General features: G+C 35.1%; 1 protein-coding gene across 3 annotated transcripts in view; it reads left to right on the top strand.

Annotated features, from left to right (window-relative positions):
• NEK7 (NIMA related kinase 7) overlaps window positions 1-16,072 on the top strand; it is a 66,167-nt gene extending 50,095 nt beyond the window's left edge. For 2 of the 3 annotated variants that reach the window (XM_034437448.2, XM_034437449.3), the window contains exons 9-10: window positions 2,357-2,470; window positions 11,614-16,072. In XM_034437448.2, coding sequence (XP_034293339.1) covers window positions 2,357-2,470; window positions 11,614-11,724 — 225 coding nt within the window. In that variant the 3' untranslated portion in view covers window positions 11,725-16,072. Of the gene's footprint in view, window positions 1-2,356; window positions 2,471-5,199; window positions 5,795-11,613 lie in introns of those variants that run through there. The other variant, XM_087890048.1, reaches the window with a different exon arrangement.
• Window positions 16,073-18,639: the final 2,567 nt, after the last annotated feature.

Here is an 18,639-nt window from a genome sequence, read left to right as displayed (position 1 = left end):
ACAATTCAAAATACTCTAAGCACTCGGTGTTAATTGATATGCAACAAGATAGACTTTACTAATTAAAATCAACATGCCATGCTTCCACTACATGGACCTTTACATGAAAAAGTAGATATTACACATTTCCTTTATTGTTCAGCACAGTAATTGCATCCTTACAGGGTCGTAGGTTGGTGGCTTACAGTCCCCCTCCCCCCAGAAAGAGAATGAGCGAGCGAGGTGGTGGGGGAGAGCATTGCCACCAGCCCTGAAGACAGACAGTGGGCTTTCGTCCCTCAGACACCCCTAGAATACTAATCAGGAAAGTCAGACCCTGGAGGTCAGGGAGCAAGTCAATCATTCTAGCGATCGTCTCAGTGTGGAGGATCAAATTAGCCTGAAAAATTCAGCTGCTGGGAGGAGAGGGCGAGCAGCTGTCAGGGGCAGCAGCAAGATGCACTAATGAACCAGATGAATAGTGCAAAAGCTTGAAAATAAAAACAGGACAGTTGACATTTTTCATCTGTCAAAGCAGGAGATGCATGAAAATATAGTAGTCCTGTTTTAACTCCTTAGGGGACATTCAGCTTTTTCTGCCCCAACCCCCCCCCCATTCATTTTTCTCTCTTTCTTTTTTAAAGCATTGAAACAGAACTACTTTTTTAATGAACCCGCTTTGTACCATGCTGAGTATCTGTGTTTATTTTGCAATTGTGCATGCATGTTGATTGGGTGGTGAAACTTTCTAATTTTGTATTTAAATTGCACTGAAATGAAAATACACTACATCAATTAGGTGGTTTCAAGATTTAACATTATGGAAGTAATACAATTGGAAATCATTGTTTTCCTTGATAGCCTCAAACCTTTAGTTTTCAGCAGTTATTATATCCAATTAATGTATGCAATTTTGATCATCTTGCTAATAATTTACCCGTAATTAGTTCTTTTTTCTTCATTTTTTTTTCTTTATTTCTGTATGCACCACTATCAAAATGAGAACCCTTTTTTGGTCGTGAAAGAGTTAACACTCTGTCTCAAAGACCACAAGACAGATGAGAGCCATTTTCAGCTTGTCCTGTCCCTGCTGAAGCTCACTGAGTAGCTCAGCATGGACTAGCGTGTTTCACACACGCTTTGCCTGTCTGGGGAATGTACACATTGTCCTTCCAAAATCAAACTTATTAGCACATATAGAAAAGGGTGACTGGCTTTGGGGCAGCACTGCACTCTGAGCAATGCTCATGCTGCTGTGGTTCAGAGTTTTAAAGGCTTTCAGAGGCAATGTGAGCATTTCTGTACAAATCTCTTGAAGCTTAGCAGTATGTTGCACTTTTTGTTTGCTTTTGAAAAGACAAGCAATAACATTTAAAATAAGCAGTGGAGACACTAATGATAATAGTTCCAACATTTTAAAAATAATTATATTAAAATATCTAGAGTTTAGGGGTAAAACCCAGATCATGTTTGGAAAATGAGCTGCTCCAATAGATTAAATAGTTTGTAAGAAAAATACTAGAAATATAATTTAAACAAACCTTACAGTGCATTTGTTTAATTTCAGAGGGATGTAACACAAACAGTTTTTTGCAGGGAATTGTATTCCTTGTCTTTGGTTGACAGCAAAGTGCTTTCTAAATAGGAAATTACCTTCTGCCTTAAAGTTAGATGTTATCTTTTCTCAATAACATAAAAAACTTAGTAAGGTGTCCAAACAGAGTACTTAATATATAATTTATTTATCAGATTCATGGTGCTTTCAGCTTCTTGATAGTTGCAGAAAATTAAGTCTTAATGGATGACTACATACATTTTAAATATATTTGAGTACATACCAGTTGATACATCCGCGATGCAGAAAACATCTTTTGATTTTGAATATAATTCTACCTGCTGATTGAAAATTTGTAATGTAGAATATCATAGCGTTCTTGCTACAAGGGGTGTCATAAGGAACATAAAATTTATCAGAGAAAAACAAAATCAGAGCTTTTGTGAGCTAGGTAAATTTTACCAGAGCTTGTCTGATTCCTGATTAAAACTTCGTGGTAAGATGTTTCTAAATGACATTTGGATTTTATATAGAGAAAATATTATATTAGTCAAAACTTATGAGTAATGTTCTGGGTATATAATAAATTTAAATCATGCAACAGGAATGTAAGCTGAGTGTAATGCTATAGAAACAATCTAATCCAATATGCTGAAGGTCAGATATGAGAAATAAGGGACTCAAACCAATAGCATAGAGAGAAAATAAGTATTTGCCTCTAATTTAAACTGGTATTTTTTAAAAAATAAAGCCAAGCTTCTGTATTTGAGTCTTCTCTGCCACACCAGTTAAAATTATACCCTTTTTTATTACTCCATACAGATGGCTGCATTGCAAAGCCCCTTCTATGGTGACAAAATGAACTTGTATTCTTTATGTAAAAAGATAGAACAATGTGATTATCCACCCCTTCCATCAGACCACTACTCAGAAGAAGTAAGTAACTTCCTTTTTGGTGGGCTGTTTGAACTTGCTTTACTTTTTAAAAGCATCCTATTTCTCCTGGGATCTGGTATGCAGTTTTCCACAGCTGGGTTGTTCTTGCACAGCTCTCATTAATTTCAGTTTGGTTTCTTCCTGGAAGCTGAACTTTCTTTAAAAAAAAAAAAAACATTGTCTGCTGTTTAAATATGGCTGCAAATGTGAACCTTAAATGGGCCATGGCTTTGAAAGACCCGTTGTAATGTTCTACATAGTACTTTTTATATCTTCTACTTGTGCTTTCTTTATAGTTGCAACTCTTTGCAAGGCATTAAAATTCAAGCTATAAGGGGAAAATTGCTTAAACTGAGTGCAGTTAACCCTGAAATCCTCTTTGCTTAGATTGGTTACACCACAGTGAACAACATGAATTTCTGATTTTCAGCGATATAGAATATCTTCTGAATGATATATCCTGTGGTGTTCTTATTTACCCTTTTGAAAACATTGTGAAAGGCTGAAACTCTTCCCTCAGTTTACTGTGATCTAAGTGCCTACATGGATGGGATGAAAAAGTAGTTACGCTCTGTTCAGGAGTAATGACTATAACTGTGCATAGTATTTGAGAGGGGTGCTTTATGAACACCATTAAGTGCATTGTTGCAAGTAAAAATTCCTTGAAGCATTAAAGCAACTATGTCATCTGAAAAGCTCAGCATGGCTGTTTCAAAGACTTACCTTGGTTGTCTCAGTGGGACAACGAACAAAGCAGTATGGCTGTGCACGCAGAGGCATGGGAAGACAATGGAAGATACTGACTGTTTTGAAATACATTGGCTGTTTTAAGGTTCTGCAAACCAACCTTTTGAAATGCCTTATGTAACTCTAATAACAACTTTGGAATATGTGTGCACTGTACTGTATGTATGCTTTTTGTAACCCACAAAAAGCACACATACGAAAAAATCTTTTTATATCACCAAGTGTATTCCAAATGCAGGGTGTATTTCCAACATGATATATTTCTTCATGGACTTACATAGAGAGGAACCACCATAAACTTGTTTACTATTCTGTTTTTTGTTTTTTGTTTTGAGTGTGCATTCAGAGATGTGCATAGAAAAGTACCACAACATGCTGCAACAAAATGGGCACCAATGTATACTTTCCATTCTTTCTCAAGCAATTTTGGTTGTTTGGACAAAAGTGGCAGAGAATGGAAATGCTTTTACTTTCTGTGACAATTAATGCAGTACATATTTGTACATCCATACGTAACTGCAGAGGAGAGGAAAAAATGCTTATATTATTTACAGATAATATGCTTATCTTATCCATCAGCATGCAGTGCCCTGGCGAGGAACAGTTATGCCCCCAAAGGCTAAAAACTTTAGGTACTTTACACACAGCAAAGAAAGACTTAATATTTCTGCTAAGGATGGATATGTTAATGTCTCTTGTAACTAATATAAAGATGACTTGTGTTTGTGTGATTCCTTTACCATGTATGGACATATTTTTTTAAAAATTTAGGACACAGCAAAGTAGCAGAAAAAGTAAATTACACTGTGTAGAAATGCATATAAAATTCTCATATTTTGTAAACAGTAAAAATTAACTGTCTTTATGGAATTGGGGAATAATATAACTCCAAACTCCCAAATCTCCTTGCTTTTAGAGATTTTATTTATTAATTAAAAACTGTGGTCCATGAAGTATGGGTCTCATTAAAAATCATTGTATAATATTTGCACTTTTATTACATGGAGAATTTGACTATGAAATTCTCAGTGTATGTTTTTAAAGATGACTAGGAAGACGATGAAGTGGATGTGATGGTCTTTGCTGGTGTGTGCAGCGTTGACTTAATGTAGCTTTTCCAATTAACTGTTTTTTTTTCCAGTCGCCATTTTTAATTATGACAATTGTGCAGAATATAAATATGGCATTTCATATAGGCAATTTCAGAACCGGAGGCCTAGAAATACAGTAGGGTGTGAACAATAATGCAAAATGATAGCAAGAATGTCAGGGGCCGTTCTTTGTTGTGTCATTCATGCTGTCTTCCTTTTTCCACGAAGCGCATGAATATTTCACGTACCTGCATCCTCATCCTCTATTCTTCTTGACTAATTTTCAGACTGTCTGAATTTGCATTTCACATGGTAGCTGATTAGGAGATGCCGCGTGCAGCAGTGAAGCCTCAGCAGGCGGTTGCCATGGTGACCTTCAGCAGGATTTTAATGATGATACCACTAGTGGTTCGTTGAAGTCGGCCTGCCTGGAGGGCTACTTCACTGCAGCTAAGTGTGAAGTTGGATATATAGATTCTCAGCCAAGGGGCAGATATCAAAGTCCAGGCCTGATGGAAGCCTTGGTATTCAGAAAGGGAAATAATAATAATAACAATAATTATTATTACGTAGATAGGAGAGGGGGGATTTTAAAAATATCATGTTGCATTTCCCCCTCATTCAGAAACAAGGACTTTATTTTCACAGCCTTTGTTTTAAAATCCTTTTTCTATACAATAACATTTGGAAGAAGGAAAGCCCTGATCTATTACAGGTATGGAAATAATTTCCTGACAAAGAGAAAGATTCAGTAATAGAAGATGTATTATTACTGTGAACAGTTCATTGTTCCAAAATTGTACTTAGAACAAAACTAGGGTGTTTTTTTTATAAAGAATATAGTTATGATCCCTGTTAACTGTACATTTTAATGTTCTATGTTTTGCACAGGCTCTGTATTACAGAAGAGACAAAAGCAGTATTGTATCTACCACAACATCCAAAAGACTTCTAGAAAATGTAGGCTAAACTTTTCTGTAGATTGAAAGGTTCACCCCAGTTGAACAGAAGAATTAAAGGATCACAGAACAAAGGAATAATACAAAGATGTGTTTTTGCATCAACCTCTGCCTATTTTTGACACAAGGCTTTTAGATGAAGAAAATAATTTTTAAAATTAAAATCTGTTTTAATGTTCTTTCATCTTTGGTAGATAGTTACAGTGCAGATTTATTCCATTTGAAAATTTTCAGCATTTGAACCACTGTATAAGTTAGTTCCCAGCATTTAAATTTAAACTTCCTAAGTGAGGATCTAGTTGGATAAAACTTTGGGTGTCCATTTTTGTTTCTTATTCTCATGTAACACTCCTCATTTCACATGCCAACACAGTATGATGTGATAATGTTACTTCTTTCCTTATCTGAAGTCCTTTCTGTGAATAGTTCCATCACTTCCTTAGACCTTGGGCTGACAACTGCATTTAATTTCTATTTTTCTTTTAATGTCTGAACAGTTAGAGTGCTTCTAATTGATGAAAAGGGAAGTCTGATTTCAGTATTCTGAAACTACCTAATTACTGTATTGGTTTCAAAGACTGCATGTTGTTTTTCATTTTTTGTTGTTAAAAATATTTGATTGGAGGAGGAAGGAGGGAAATTGACAAACCAATGTTTTACAAATGTGTGTTCTGGGCAGTAATTTTATTTATACAATTTGTCTTTCTATAGTTCTAGTAAGCTTACTGATTCTATCTAAGGCTGGCTTTGACTGCAAATGAATAGATATCATCCAAAGACTAGTATAGGGATATGTGCTAGATCTCAAGGTCAGCTCATTAATGAGAATTTGACTAGCAGAAAAATCTGACAGCCTTGTCTTCTTTATTTTTACATTAATGATGATATAGAAATAAAAAGATAATAGTAAGTTTGCTTCCCTAAAACTTTGCATTTTTCCTTTATGCTTCTTAGGCGGTTACCATAAAGGCTCCTTATTCTGGTCTTCTTGTAGCATGTGTTTGCAATCTAGATTATCTTCGTCCTTTTTATGGACATGCAGAAGTTAAAGCATGAATTCTAACTGATCATCATTTTTATTTTCTCTCCATATTTATATGGCATAGGTTAGACCTAGAATTAATTAAATATCCAACAAGTTGGGACAGAACAAGTTGTAGAGGTGTGTGTGTGAGTGTGTGTCTGTGTGGGTGCGAGGGGGGGGAACATAAGTGGTCTTGATATAAGGGATCCTTTTGGGAAATGGCCCACAACGTACATCTTCAGGGAGAGGAAGGGAAGTTCATAGAAAGGAAACATTTATGTTTCTTCCAACTTTGTATTTACATTTAGTTGACCTTCTTGCAAATGCTCAGTTCCCCATAAGGTAAAAATCTTGGTCTGTGCTTTCATTCTTCCAGCTTTTGCCTCAATTAAGATCCATTGGTCAAGAATTATGGTATGATAGGTGAATAATATGCTTTCTCTCTACAAAAAATTCCATAAAATAAAATCTGGAGACTTGCCCTTTTTTGGTATCATTTCCAACTCCAAAAAGTCTGGACATATGTCAATAAGTGGAATTAAATACTATCAATTTTATTTTCAATCCCTTTTATTTTTAGTTCCTTTAATAGAATATAGTGGCCCTCTTCAGCATTGTGGCTGAATGAACTAGAGTGCTCAATTTCCAAAACAAAATATTATACCCTATGAAATATGAATCAAATTGGAATATACTGAATGTGAACATATATAAATATACAAATAAATTTCTCCAATTTAATACTTACTACAAATCCATCCTCCATTTCTTCTTAGGGCATTTTTATATTTTGACTGTAAGTATATACAGTCTTTAAATACATTTCACAAATTGATGTTTATATGATATTGACAGTTTTATTTACAATTCCTTTCTCTTTTATTTATTGTATGCAAACTGAAAGGAAAAATTGAGATCATAAAATGATACATATTTTTATAAATTAATTAATATTTAAATTAATTTAAATATTAATACTTTAATTGCACAATATTACAAGATGTTTCTTTTTATTAACTAAAATATTTAGATAATGAATCTTGTAATATTGTGCAGTTAAAATATTAATATTTAAATTAATGTTAACAGTAAGAAAATGGGAAATTTAAGTTGGTGGGTTGGTGCCTTTGAGTCAGTGTTTAACACTGCTGGCTGCCTAGACTATAATACCCTGCAGTTTTCTTGGCTCTCATAAATGAGTATATGTAGTCCCTACAGTATTTTTAAATAGATTTTGGAATAGAAATCGTGGAGGCAAAATACTTGTTCAAATAAAGTAAGAAATGAGAGAGATATTTTCTAAAATAAGCCTCCAAAACAGTGTGTTAAATTTCTTAAAATCTAATATAAAGTATGTTATAAAATATCTGTTGCAAAACATTCACATTAAAAATATGATTTCACTTCAATTGCTCCATTTCAATAAGGCTCCTTATATGTAAATCTGTCCAAATCTATTGATAGTATTTTCAAGTTTTAAATTCCATTTGTATAATCAGAGATATATTTTTAAGTACTTTCATACCGCCTCTGGATGCCATTGAAACTATAGCAAAAAAATATATATCTGATTTTGACAAAGCAGTAGCATCAGTATGGCATCAGTTCAGAATTATGCTAATTTCTTTTTATAAAGACTCCCAAGCCATCTCTGTGAGATTCAGACTAGTTAAATCAAGGTATCACTAACAAATTATGCTTCTTTCTTGCATGTGTCAAGCCAGAAATCCTACTTCCTAACAGTACTCACTAAAAGTTTCAAACAAATTCCACAGCAAAGGGCAATGAAGCCATATGGGAATTAGAAAAGTTCAATTGAGATTTTTTTGGAAAAGTAAAAAATGTATAACCTTAGGATTTTTATTAAAAATTTAACATTCAGGAAAAGAAAATGACAGAACTCAGATATATTTACTGCTTCCGTGCACAGGGCTGAAATTCCAAATTCTTCACCCTTTCTGAGAGGCTCCTGCCAACTCTCCCAGTATATGTGGGTTTTCCCATATCTGTCACTTGACAGTGCTTCTACTAAACCCTTTCATTACACTTTAATCACTATTTTATAGTGAGTAATACATTGAGTACACCCCTGCATCCTCACCAGAATGAGCATGCATGTTTGTTTCTTTTATTTGGTACTTTAACTGGAGACTTTCCATATCTTGTTGGCTGGTGTCATGGCCGGGGTACTTTAGTCCTCCTTTGTGATCTTGGAGACATTTTCTCACTGTCTCCCCTTCTCTCTCTCTTGGAGACTGACAAACCTGTTAATGTCAAAAAGAAAGTTGTCCCACCAACAGGTTCAGCTTCAGGCAAAATACTATCACTGAGCAAAGTTCACAGAACAAGTTAAGGGAAATAAGCACAGACTTCTCTAACTCCGCCCAATTCACCATTTTTGAAACCAGCCAGATACAGATGTTGCCATTAGCTCCATGTTAATAGAATAGCTTCTTGGCAGTTCTTAGAACAGTGTAGGCTTGTTCATCGTGCTACTGGACTATTGGGCAAGAAGTCATGGTCTTTTTATAGAAGTCAATCGGGTGAAATCCAGCAGGTTCTGACAGGTTCTGGAAAACCGGTAGCGGAAATTTTGAGTCGTTCAGAGAACTGGCAAATACCGCCTCTGGCTGGCCCCAGAGTGGGGTGGGAATGGAGATTTTTGCAATATCCTTCCCCCAGGAGTGGGGAGGGAATGGGGATTTTGCAGTATCCTTCTCCTGGAGTGGGGTGGGAATGGAGATTTTGCAGTATCCTTCCTCTGTCACGCCTACCAAGTCGCACCCACCAAGCCACACCACACCCACCAAGCCATGCCCACAGAACCGGTAGTAAAAAAAATTGAATTTCACCACTGAAGTCAATATGTCTTCTTATCAAGGTCATAGTGACGTTCACAGAGTACAGTGGAAATGCTCATATGCTGACAAGGTTTTCAGAGATACTACTTAGAAATATTTAAATCAAATCTACAGGCCCTTCTTCCAAATCATAGCTGTTAAAATGCATGATATCTGCCTCATTCTACTCCAATTTTAAAGAACCCAATCAACCTTTTGTTTTCAATCCCAGAATCAATATTCCAAATAGAAACAAAATTATATCATTTCTCTTCTTTCTCTTCTTTTAATCAGCACAGGTAATATTTTGATCAGAATACAGTATTAAGAATACATGTCTGTATACACGTTCCTTCCCTTCAATTTTAGCTGAAAGTTTGACTACAAACTTTACTGTACTTTACTATAGGAGATATTACTGACAAACAGTATTTTCATTAGTGAAGATTTAATAACATATACTTTAATTGTATATTTTCTCTCTTGCAACATTCACATTCTTCTTTGATATGGCTGCTTGAGGCGGTCCACAGTATATATCCTGTTTCTTTAAGCAAAGTCTTATGGAAATGCAGAAAGCATAACTGGCTTTCTGGAGCTAGCTGAACTAATTAAGGGACTCACATTCTGTAACAACCTAAGCAATAAGTTGCTCTCTTTGCTTGCTTGACTTTGAGAAGTAAGCGAAAAGCAGAGATTTGTGTTAGGCATGTTAGACTTTCAGAATCATATCCTATCTTTGCAGTGCTTGAAGAGTTACTGCTAAGAACTTTGTGGACCCATTTAATAGGAATGGTGTTATGCTATGCATGTTTGTTCTTGACGCACTGGCAACAGTTGTTCATGCCCTTGTCACTTTTCATGCTTGGAACTACTGTAATTCAATCTACATCGGGTGGTACTTGAAAGCCACTCAAAAGCTGCAGCTGCACAGTGCAGCTGTCTGTGTGCTAATGGGTAAGAGCCTTTAAGTCTGGATAATATTTTGATGCTGGAAATACATTGGTTGCAATTTGTTTCCAGGTACAAGTCAAGGGAATTGGGCAGCATATGAAATGATGACGCTGGTTATTGTTTGTAAACTGTCTTGGGTCTAGGTAAATGACCTGTGGTGGCACTGTGGCTAGAGTGCAGTACTGTAGGCTACTTCTGCTGATCACCGGCTGCCAGCTGTTTGGTAGTTCGGGTCTCACCAGGCTCAAGATTGGCTCAGCCTTCCATTCTTCTGAGGTTGGTAAAATAAGGACCCAGATTGTTGGGGGCAAGATGCTGACTCTGTAAACCTCTTAGAAAGGGTTGTAAAGCACTGTGAAGTGGTATATAAGTCTAAGTGCTATTGCTACATCCGGTCTGTTCCAAGTATGGACTGACTGGGCTGGTATACTACTGTCTTTGTGTTTACTCTCCAGAAGATACAGGGTGGGTCCCCGAAGCGAATAGCTTCCTTGCTCTGAAATCAGTCTAAAATTAGGATCACTGTCTTCTATTGATATTCAAGAATATTATTAAATGCTCCTGGGTTATTTGATGATTTATTGATGCTGCTGAAGGAGATTGTTTTATTATTAGATTAAAATATAAATGTTTTACTTACGTCAATATATTGTAACCCTCTTATGGTCTAGGACTGCCGTAGCCTGGAAATCCTAGCAGATGAACAATTAGAAGAATGAATGCTCCTAGTTCTATATAATTTGTTTTAACAGTGCTCTCTTTTAAAGTTTTTTTTAAATTTACTGAATATGTTTTCTAATCACGAGTTACAAACTTTCCTTGCTGCTTTATTATACTGAAAACAGAAAAGGTGGGAAAAGAGTCTATTTTGTGGAAATATTTTGTATATCTAAAATAAAACTCAAGATTAGGTACTATCATCACAGATTAGACCAAAGAGCTAACAGTGTTTGTGTTATTTCGGTGGTTTTGGATAAATAGATTTTTAGCCTAAAGTACTCATTTTATGATGTTCATCTAAATCATAGCTGTCTTTCCTTTTTGCTTAGCAATTCTCAGAAGCCATGACAATATTTCCATTCCATGTAGGCATTCCTCAGCTCTCTGCAAAGTCACTGAAAAGAGAATTCAGTTTATGTTTCCATGATAGTTTTGAGCAATTTTAAGATTAGTGAAAAATCCATCATGGAAACATCATTAAGCACCCTGCTATCTAGTGTGGCCCTTGTACAAATCTTGTACTCAGATATATAATAGGAGATTTGTACTATTAAATACAGGCTGGAGTCCTGCAAAACTATTGTTGATACTACTGTGACTATGTAGAGAATTATATAAAAGAAAATACAGTGATTTAAACAATACTGTTTTTATAAGAAAGCATAGCCTTGCTTTCTTTTTTCTTTTCTTTTCCAGCATTTATAACTTGCACTGAACTTGTAGTAGAAAGGATTCTCATAATTTTGCCTGCAGGAGTATTTTTCTTTTCTTTTTAATTCTATGCTGTTTTTCCCCCCTTTTTTTCTAGCTCCGACAACTAGTTAACATCTGCATCAACCCAGATCCAGAGAAACGACCAGATATAACCTATGTTTATGACATAGCAAAACGCATGCACGCCCACACAGCTACCAGCTAAAAGATTTGCCCCGTGGGAGGAACCAAAACAAGTTGTGAACATTTAAGCACTGAGATGCTTTCTCCGCAATTTTTTTTATTGTCTATTGCTTTAAATTTATTTATGTATCAAGGTTATATTAACACCTTTGTTACATAATTTATAAGTAAAGGCTACGTATATTTTTAAATTTTAAAGTATGAGATAGTTTTAAACATAGGTAAATTGTTGTTACAACTTAAGAGTAATTGCACTTCATTTATATACTATACAATTATTGAATAAAGGAGAAACATTTTTATATAGTTTTAACTTTTATCTAACATGTCTGAGTTGCAGGTTTTCTTAGGAAGATAACTGTTTATTTCCTACAAGCAAAATGGACATGAATATGATGAAAGCATAATTACTGAATTTATTATTCATTAGTAAATTTATTGCTGGTTTTCTTTCTACCCCTCTCCCAGGAATTTAAAAAAATATTATAAAAAAAACCAATGTATAGTTTTGCTTGTTAAAAAATATGTATTTATTCGACATTGAGCTTTAAGGCAGTTTTTGAATGTGAAAATGTGACTTTTTCAACTGGTTTTTTTTTTTGGCATATTGTCCCACACTGGTGAAACAACGGAGAAGAAATCTGGTCAAATTGTTTGTTATCTAGTCTTGTACTGTATTATAACCCCAATCCCTAATTTTGATTTCAAGAACGGAGAGAATTTTTACAATGTCTAGGAATTAGAATCAGTCATCAGGTTCGAAGGGATGTTGAGGATCACCTGGTCCAGTTCCCTGCTTCATTTGTACCGCAGGTTGTCTCTGCTATCTCCCTAACAGATGGCTTAAATCAGAGGTATCAAAACTGGCGGCCTGCAGCTCGGATTTGTCATGTGCAGGCCACACTCACCCTGGCTCCACAAAGGCAAAAAACCTTGTGATGCATCGTGATACATCACATGACACGATCGAGTTTGACACCCATGGCTTAAATAGAAAGGAACATTTAACGACTTCCAAGCCAGCTTGTTCCACTGCCTTAAGGTTCAAGCTTGTAGCTGTAGTGTCATCATTCTCCAAATCTGTGGCTACTAAGGGTAAGCTCCAGTTATAAATTAGTTTTTCAGTATTACATTGCTAAACACAAAAAAATTAGAGGACTAGTAGAGTACTTAACTTTGGGCTGGATAGTTATGTATGTTAATTGCATTGGCATAGATGACTCCAAGAACCTAAGAGATTGGATTTAAAGGAAATTTGCTTTGGAGAACTTTGAAGAAGGATGAACCAAGGTCACTTCCCGAGCTGTGCAATGTAGTTTCTTCATAACAACATCCAGACACTGCTGAAATAATATAAAGCTGTCCTCATTACTACCACTTTGGCACTCTGATGCTTAGATGACTATAGAAAATATTACAGACGTTACAGAAGTAGTTATGTGTGGGAAAATCATCCCAAGGTATTTGAAATATGAGGGACACTTAAAATAAATGACTGTCATTTGGAAGATCCTTCAAATTGTTTACATAGAATAATGTCTCCATATGCTGTGATTCATAATGCTGAATGGAGGCCATTGTATATGTTTGTTTATGTAATTAGAAGTTAAATTATGACTGTGGTTAAGATTCATGACAATAGGTAATCCACTGCTGGGCAGGGTTTGATATGAATTATCAATTACAGTGAAGGTATCTGCTTTGAAAATCCTTTATTAATTTAAAAGACAATAATAATTGGCTGGAAACTAAAAAAAAAAAAGTTTTGAATTGGTGAAGCTTTTGTTAGCCTTTAGAATGACCTGAAATGAAATAGATCAATAAAGTAATAACTAGCATTCTATCATGAAAGGGAAGAATATTAATTTATAACTTCAAGAAATTATGTAGATAAAGGTCTGATTGTTTAACATGCTGAAGTTCATAAACAAGGCTTCCCTAAGATCGTGTCCCCCAGACATTACACCGCAGTTCTCAAAATCTGCACCTATCACACTGCAGACATTTTGAAATTAAAGAAACATATAAAGTTGAAATCTATAATATCATAAGAAAGAGGTAATCAAAAAAGATAAATCAAGAAAGAGGTAATCACTCTTTCTTTGTAAATATTAATATTAACAGATTAGTACCGATTCATCATTTATTTCAGTCACATATATGACTATAAAACTATGTGTCATTTCATGATTACAACCAGCCCTGGTCTGCCCCCTTTGCAATGATCTAAGAAAAAAAATTAGATTCATGCCCAATTGTCTCTTAAAGGTGTAGCAGCACTGTCCATTTCTCTACTCTTGCTGTTCTATTCTAGCTAGATAACTGATTTTTTTAATCAGGATTTTTTTTTATAAAAGATCAGTGGGAATAATGAGGTCTGATGGCCACTAATTGGACAGGTATGAAACACATGCTTTTTGTTGCATCAGCTTATGTTAATGTGATTTTAAATTCTATGTCCAGTAATGTTTGGAGTATAGTTAAAACTTTAGTACAACATCTAGTCATAGAAGCCATGAGGGAGAAACTTGAAATTTTGCCTTTTCCCTTAGTGCATGTTTGACTTTGCAGGAAAATTCAAAGAAAATGAAAAATGCTAATGTCAGTAAGATTCTTTCCTCCTTTTTTTTTTTTTTTTTTTTGCTAGGGATAAAACTAACATAACATTTGTTAAAACATTGACTAAAATAATATCCCAGTCCCTTGTTCCCACCACAACATTCATGCTTTCCTATGCAAAAATATTTCAGAATTCTGTATTTTTTTCCCCATTGAAGAGAAGAAGCTGTAGCATTTAAAATAGCATAATCTTTATGTGGCCTTCTGGCATGCATATTTGAAAAAAAGGTTTACTGAATTCACTCCAAGTATGTATCACTAATTGTGTGTGGGTGTGTATGTGTACACACACGTGCATGACTACCTTACACAAAACACTTTGGACAGTTGTTTCTAACAAATGTTGGGAATAATCATGACATTAATTCCAATGTAAACCAAAGACATATTTGTAAAACTATCTGATATTGATAAAAATATGTGGACCGAGTATGTAAATTAATTACATGTATGAAAAAGGTACAGGTTCCATATACTGTATCTGCTGTTAGCATCAGATATAGTGGATTTTAAGCCTTGTTAAAAAGTGCAAGCTTGCTCCAATCCCACTACATACCAGCAAAACCAAGATCAAGATAATCCTTAAATTATCTTTAAATCATGATCAAAATAATTTTTCTCCTCTCTAGTACCATCCCTTTCACAAGAATCAAGACACTGTGCATTGACACAGAAATACCATTAATGCATTGCAGTAAATAGTGATGTTCCATCCAGAACATTGATATACCGAGAAGAGTTATCTCCAAACGTGGGACTACAGTAAGGACATGCTTATTGTCCACAGTAAGCATGCTTAGTGGCCATATTAGGGAATCTGGGGAGGCAAATCTCTGTAGACTAGATATTCAAGTCCAGCAGTGTAGCAACTTCCAAAGCCATCTTTGGATCATAATACTTTGCTAAGGGAAGGACCCATCAAACAATGCTAGAGCAATGCTGCAGCCATTAAATTGTAGTCTCTTGAACTATTAATGATGCTTTGGAATATAAAATAGATTTCTTAATATTTTGATTTGACTAGCAGAGGTATGTGTTGGCAACCACCTGTTTGATCTCACCGAAATAATGGAAAGTTGCATAAGAGGCCAAAAAGAACTCAAGTTCCTGACAGCATAAGGTAAGAGAATGGCAACTGGGCCATTTCTGCCTCTGAACCTTCATTCTTGGCAGATCAAGTTCTAGTTCAAGACCAACAGGGCTCTCTAGCAAGATCTAGAAGAATAACATACTCAAGTTTTCTTCATCATTGCATTACTACATCTGGGTTGCATATATCTGGAAATTACCAGAAGGCAGCAAAGAGCATTTTTCTGTATTGTCTAGTAATGTTGATTTTTACAGCAGAAATCGGGTAGCCGAACTCTGTCCACGCTAAACTGTTTTAGATACTTAGCAATTGCTAAGTAACAAATGCCTTAATTTTTCTTCTGCACTATAAGAAAATACATATATTTTTAGATTCCATATATGGGTACTGTTAATACATTTGCTGTGTTTATTTTAACCAAGCTGTTTGCTTCTTTGAAATAAATGTATTCTGTATACTAAACAAAACCGAACATAATATGCATAGTTTTATATTCAGTAATATTGTAATATTTCTGGCTTTATGAATATTTGTGTTGTGTTTGATTTCTAAATATACTCTTGCACAATGATTACTCAGTGTTCAGAATTTTATGTTGTACAATATCTTAATATAAAGAACATAGATAAAATATATGGTAAAATAAACCCACCTAAATTTATTTTCTGTTGAATCTGCCTATTTATTAGAATGCTGATGTTGATGTGGTGAAGATGTGAAAATTAAGCATTTTTATTTGCAGTTTTTAGAGAATAGGTTGTGTTCTCCTAAGGTTCACTCTTAACCAAAATATAATATACCAACCCCTTGCATGTTTAAATTTCTGTTTCCATAATCATAAGAGTTACTAAATATTAATGCTACATTTCTCTAGCACAAGAAAATAATTTTTGCATGCAGTTCTGTACACTGAAAAATACATATAGTGGAACAGGAAAGCGAAGCTGCCTCATGCATCATATACAGTACATGCATGCTGTCATTTACATATCCTCTATACATTATACTAGTCTATGGATTTGTATTCCTGTTTGTGCTGTAATCATTCAGCATTGTAAACTACATCAATATATTTTTAATTGATTACACAGTCTTGCTAAGAGATGCTATGGCTCAATGATTAATGACACTGCTTGACAGCTGGAAAGCTGACAGCCTGGGTTCAAGACCGGTGCGGGAACTTTGGAGTATAGTCATGCTCCTCAGAGTATAGTCATGCTGGCCACATGACCACTGAAATGGAGATGAGCACCACCCCCTAGTGTCAGACATGACTGGAAGGGGGAAACCTTTACCTTTATACAATATTGTTATTAATAAATGATGATTGGTTTCTTGCCACATTAGAAATGCTCCACAATACGCACCTTCCTGTCAACATTGCTGCTGCCGCTGCCGCCACTACTATTACACTACTACTTTTTTCATACATTCCGTGCTAGTGATTTCAACAGGATATTATGAACACATTGGCTTCCATCTGAACTGTCCCAAAGGAAGTAATAAATGAAAATTGTTCCATTTGCTGAGTAAACCTGTACACAGTCTTCCAATTGTTTTCCTGTCTTATGTAGATTTTCAGACACTTCCCTTTACAACTTTGCAACATTATAAAGTTTTTAAGTTGGTTGTTACGTAGGATTCCAGGAAAATTAGTTTCAAAGGATAAAGTAGAGAACTGCCCCAACATTCTGGGATCTAAAAGGCATTCAGTGAATATGTCCTTGGTTGCAAATTTCAGTGGATTTGGCTAAGAAAAATGTAGGTATAGATTAAAAAAATATCTTCCTATCACCTTATCAGCATAACTTCAGAAGAACAGCATGGCTCCAAAAAGAACTTTCCTAACAATTTGGCAAACTACACATTTTGCTCATACACAAGAACTCTCACCTTTATTTTCAAGTGATGTTTGCTGTGTCACACTGCTATTTTTAAAAGAGCATAGTTCTACATGCACTGTTTTCTGGAATTCTATTTATCTTTGCATGTGATGGTGTTTAATTATTTTTCCCCAATAACTTTGTATAAATATTTGCCAGCTAAGGATGTTTTTTAAACCCAAATAATTTTAATTGACTGTTGGGTCAGAGGGAAGAGTTGAGTCCTTTACTACCCTTTTTTGGGTTGTCCTGATCCAATTTATTATTCTCTTATCATTTTTTAATGGAAAAGGGTGGGAAGCTAATTAAATTATAAAAACATTCAAATGAGGTCAAGTTAAGTTTAGAGTTCTGTAACAGGAACCAATAAGACCAGAGCAAAAATACTGGCTGCTAGTAATTAAAGATTTTAAGTAGGGACTTTTTTACACAGAACAGATTATTTCCAGATTACTTTTTGGATTTACATTTTAAAATTAACTTTGTCTTAATTTGAAAACCTTCCTTAATGGGCCTTCCAAACCACAGTCAGATCTTACGGAGAGGTTTCATCGCATCTAATTATGAAGAAACAGAACTGTTCTAAAAGCAACAACATCATACCTGTTTTCTAATATATAGCTCATTTACATTCATTTTCTAACTCTTCACCATTTGCAAATAAGCATACCATTTGGCTTTCATATATGTGTGAATTCAAAGACGGACTCTGGGAGGTGTATAATATTACTTTAGTCAGTGAGAATTCCATCAGAAATATTTTCTTTTAAGTAAACAGCAATAGAGATTTAAAAAAAAATATTTGATATTTTTAACATGTAATATGAGCAGTAGTTAAAGCACAGTATTGCAGGCAAACTCTGCCCACAGTGTGAGTTCAATCTTGAGAGGCTTGAGGTTGACTCAACTTTCTATCCTTCTGAGGTTGGTAAAATGAGGACCCAGATTGTTGGGGGCAATATGCTGACTCTGTAAACCGCTTAGAGAGGGCTGTAAAGCATTATGGAGTGGTATATAAGTCTAAGTGCTATTGCTATCAGTATTAGAATACAGGTAGTCCACAACTTACAACAGTTCATTTAGTGACCATTCAAAGTTACAGTGTCACTGAAAAACTCACTTAAGAGCATTACCTGTATTCAGAAATTTCTTGCAGTGCTAATTAACTTGGGGTCTTTTCATCATCACTATTTCTACAGAATAAACAAAAGTTCTAGATAACAACTGTCACTCATAAACACACACACACACACACACACACACACACACACACACACACGGCTGTTCCTACAGTCTGCCATCTTCCAACTTCATATGTAATACATAAACTGAGTGTAAATGAGCT

This window comes from Pantherophis guttatus, chromosome 3 (assembly GCF_059756535.1).
Source record: "Pantherophis guttatus breed Tessera chromosome 3, ASM5975653v1, whole genome shotgun sequence".
Lineage (NCBI taxonomy): Eukaryota > Metazoa > Chordata > Lepidosauria > Squamata > Colubridae > Pantherophis > Pantherophis guttatus.
Note: the sequence above shows the minus strand (reverse complement) of the source record. Positions and strands in the feature narration are given on the sequence as shown.